The following is a 4,030-nucleotide window of genomic DNA, read 5'->3' on the forward strand; positions in this document are numbered from 1 at the left end:
ATAGTTCATACTTTTTAGCTTAGGGTTATTTCGTCTTTATTTTTTTTTTCAAGTTTACAGTATGTCGTCTTTCATTCACATGATTCCCCGTTGTTGTTGTATGAATTTTGTTGTTGTATATGTTTTGTCGTTGTTGTTGAGGGTTAACTGATAACATTATTTTCATGTTAAAATGTCTTTTGAATTGATTAATTTGAGATTTTACCACGGTGGTGTTATTAAGATTGGAAAAAAGGAATACAAGGGGAAACCATATCATGGTGGAGGAGTTTATGAGTTTTTAGATGTTGATATAGATAAGTTATCTTATTTTGAATTGAGGGATTGTCTGAAAGAGTTGGGGTATGAACCTGGACAATGTGTGTTGTATGTGAAACTTCCTAGAAGTACTTCTATGTTAGAAATCAAATCTGACTATGATACTACTTTAATTGCTGAGTGTTTGAGTCATGGAGATATTTTGGACTGTTTTGTGTGTCACTTTGTTGCTGATCCTGTTTTGGTCCCACCTTTATTGGAATATGGGGAAAGTGGAGTAGGTGAGGGAGCATCTCAAAACAGTGGGCCTAATGCATCTTTTGATGCTGAATTAGAACCAACATATGAGGCCCAAGAAAATGCCACACATGAGGCCCAAGAAAATGCCTCAAACCCTGCCCCTGCTTATGCCCCTGCCCCTATCCATCCTTCTACTGATCCAACTCTTGACCATGTTCATCTTTCCTCTGATCCAATTCCTGACCCTGTCCATCCTTCTAATGAACAAGATTTAGATAGAGAATCATTGAATAGGGGGGGGGGGATTTAATGAGAGTGATGTAGATGATTAACTAAGAAGTTTTAGGGAGGGAAATGAGTAAAAGAAAGAGAAGGAAAAGGGGAGAAGCTCCATTGCCTGATCATGTCAAGTTAGGAATAGAAAAAAAAGGGCCAGATGCTGGGTATGATGAATCTACAGGTGGTAATAGAAACAACTTAGAAGGCAAGTTAGCTGGTGATGAGCCTTATTATCCCTCAGATGAAGCTGCCAGTTTTGAAACAGATCCAGATGCTTTCAGTGATGATGAATAAGAGGTTCAACAAAGAGAGAGAGTTAAGCCAAGAAGGAGAAAGAAGGTGAATAGAGTTGTATTTGATCCATCTTCTCAGAAAGTAGTGTGGGAATTGGGTCTTGTATTTGAAAGTGTTAATGAGTTTAGATCTGCTGTTACCAAATATGTTGTTGCTGAACATGTTGCAATTGAAATGTATATTAATGAACCAACAAGGGTAAGGGTTAGGTGTACAGTTGGTTGTCCTTGGGTTTTATTTGCTAGCTTTGATTCTAGGACAAATAATTTTGTTGTAAAGACATACAATCGAGTTCACAAATGTGATCCTACTAATAGGAACAAGCTTTGTAATAGCAAGTTCTTATCTAGTCACTACAGTGAAAGGATAAAGGAACAACCTGCCATTAGAATCTTTGAGTTTCAAGGGCTTATTAAAAAAGAATTGGATTTATATGTTGGAAGAACAATGTGTAGGAGAGCAAGAAACAAAGTATTACAGGAGTTAATGGGTGACTATGCTTTTGAGTTTGGGAGGATTTTGGACTACAAAGATGAGTTGCTAAGAACTAATCCAGGTAGTACATGTGTAGTCAAGCTTCATGAAGAAACATTTGAAAAAGGTAGAAAAATGTTTCAAGGCTTCTATATATGTTTTGATGCAATGAAGAAGTCCTTCTTGGCTGGTTGTAGGAGGTGCATTGGTTTGGATGGTTGTTTTCTAAAGGGAGTATCTAAAGGTCAATTATTGGTTGCTGTTTGTAAAGATGGGAACAATCAAATGCTACCACTGGCTTGGGCAGTAGTTGAAGTTGAAAATAAGTTTACTTGGGCTTGGTTTGTCAAACTTCTAAAGGAAGATCTTCAGTTGGGAGATGGTACAGACCTCACAATCATATTAGATATGCAAAAGGTTAGAATATTTTATTGATTTTTTTGATTTATTTCATGTCTTGAATGCCATTTATTTATAAATGTCTTAGTTTCTTAGTTTTATGTCTTGAATTTTCTTATAGGGTCTTGAAATTGCCATAACTGATCATTTGCCAAATGTTGAGCATAGAATGTGTGCTAGACACATCCTTGCTAACTGGTCAAAGAGATGGAGAGGTCTTGAGAGAAAGAAATGTTTTTGGAGGTGTGCAAGGTCTACTTTTGAGGCTGAGTTAAAAGATAACATTAGTTATATGAAAAGGTTGGGCAATACTATAGTTGATCACTTGTTGTATTATAATCCTGAAAGATGGAACAAACTTTACTTCAATTTTACCTCAAAATGTGATGTTGTAGACAATAACATGGCTGCATGTTTCAATTCATAGATATTAGCAGCAAGGCATAAGACTATAATTACAATGCTTGAAGAAATTAGGGTGAAAATGATGAAAAGAATTATGAGAGAGTTTTGCAATACTTGGATATGCGACATTTCTTCAATGGCAATGAAGGTTCTACAAGATAACACAGCAAGTCTATGAAATGCAGCATTGAATGGAATTCAGATACAGGGTATGAGGTACTTCATGGACCATACAGACATGTAATTGATATTCAAAGGCAAATATGTAGCTGTAGAGCATGTATGTTGAAAGGCATACCATGTCCTCATGCAATAACTGCTCTTCAACATAGGAAATTGGACCCAATCAATTACATTTCTCATTGGTATAACAGAGAAACATACATAAAGACATACAACTACTTCATTCAGCCAGTTATGAATCTGAAAATGTTGCCAGAATCACAAAACATCTCTGTGATACCACCTCATGTTAGGAAGATGCCAGGAAGGCCTGACAAGAAAAGGAAGAAAGAGCAAGGTGAAACCAGTAAAACTGGAAAATTATCCAAAAGAGGGATTGAGATGTCATGCAACACTTGTCATAACAAGGGTCACAATAAAAGAAAGTGTCCTCTTGGTGCACCTGCTTCTGGCACAAGCTTTACTGCTGGACCAAGTTCAAGACCTGCTGCTGGACCAAGTTCAAGACTTCCTTCTGGCCCTGCTACACCAAGTTCAAGACCTCCTTCTGGCCCTACTGCTGCATCAACATCAACATAAACGGTTGTCCCTGCTGCTGCACCAACATCAACACAAATTGCTGGCCCAAGAGCAACACCTACTGCTCCAACTGAAAGAGGAAGGGGTAGACCAAAGGGTTCAACAGAAAATGTGATATAGTTTCCTTTATTTACTTCATGTATAAGTTTTAAATAAGTTGCTTTACTGAATATTTTGTTACTTTTTAGGGTAGTGTTGCTAGCAGAACAAGAATGGTTGGAATGGGTGCACTACACACACAAAGTGGTGCTACTATTATTAATGTAAGTTCCCTATTTCTATACTTAAATATCATTTATTATTTTTTCTTTAATCACAAATTAAGATTATTTATATTCATTTGAACAGCCTGGAATGCCTAGTGAAAGATTTAGAAATGTGAAGTCTTCAGCAGTTGTCACTGGAGATCTTGGACATAAACCACCATGTGGTGTGAAATGAAAGGGAAAACAAGCTATGACCTCAAGCCAACTTGAAGAGATGAGGGAAGAAAACAAATGGAGACTAGGTCTAAGGCTGCACATTTGTGCCTAGAGAGCTCTAATGCAATCTAACTTGTTTTGGTAGATTTTTGTTGGTAATGCAATGTAGACATTTGTTTTGTTGGGTCATAGACAATGCAATACACTTTATCCCTATTTAGTACCCTTATATTTAGGACAATGAATTGCAGTTATGACTGCATTTTGATTTGTGGTGTTTGATTATGTAACTGCTTTGACATATATTAACTTCTATTTTGATTAATGATTATGCAGTTATGAATGTTTGTTTATGTAACAATATTGCTTCTCTTTTAGTGATGGTTTCTGTGTTTATGGAGGGCAATAAGTGACTACTTAAGCAGTGGCTACACAAACGTATAGTTTAGACAGTTGAGCAGATAGTTGTACACACTAAATATATAGTTTATGACCAA

General features: G+C 36.6%; 1 protein-coding gene across 1 annotated transcript; it reads left to right on the forward strand.

The window, feature by feature from the left end:
- The first annotated feature begins 1,245 nt into the window (after window positions 1-1,245).
- On the forward strand, window positions 1,246-3,111 carry LOC125819371 (uncharacterized). Its single transcript, XM_049498817.1, has 3 exons — window positions 1,246-1,962; window positions 2,066-2,187; window positions 2,535-3,111. Exons 1-3 carry the CDS (start codon window positions 1,246-1,248, stop codon window positions 3,109-3,111), a joined length of 1,416 nt encoding a protein of 471 aa, XP_049354774.1.
- The last annotated feature ends 919 nt before the right edge of the window (window positions 3,112-4,030 follow it).

The sequence above is a fragment of the Solanum verrucosum genome, unplaced genomic scaffold (genome assembly GCF_900185275.1).
Source record: "Solanum verrucosum unplaced genomic scaffold, falcon-dt-bn FXZP01000207.1, whole genome shotgun sequence".
NCBI classification, from domain to species: Eukaryota; Viridiplantae; Streptophyta; class Magnoliopsida; order Solanales; family Solanaceae; genus Solanum; species Solanum verrucosum.

What these genes read in the sequence shown, in the direction of transcription:
- LOC125819371 (XM_049498817.1), top strand. Translation starts at nt 1,246, where the DNA reads ATGTATATTAATGAACCAACAAGGGTAAGGGTTAGGTGTACAGTTGGT. An exon ending in TCATATTAGATATGCAAAAG is followed by an intron (nt 1,963 to 2,065) that starts GTTAGAATATTT and finishes ATTTTCTTATAG; the next exon opens with GGTCTTGAAATTGCCATAAC. An exon ending in AGAAAGAAATGTTTTTGGAG is followed by an intron (nt 2,188 to 2,534) that starts GTGTGCAAGGTC and finishes TATGAAATGCAG; the next exon opens with CATTGAATGGAATTCAGATA.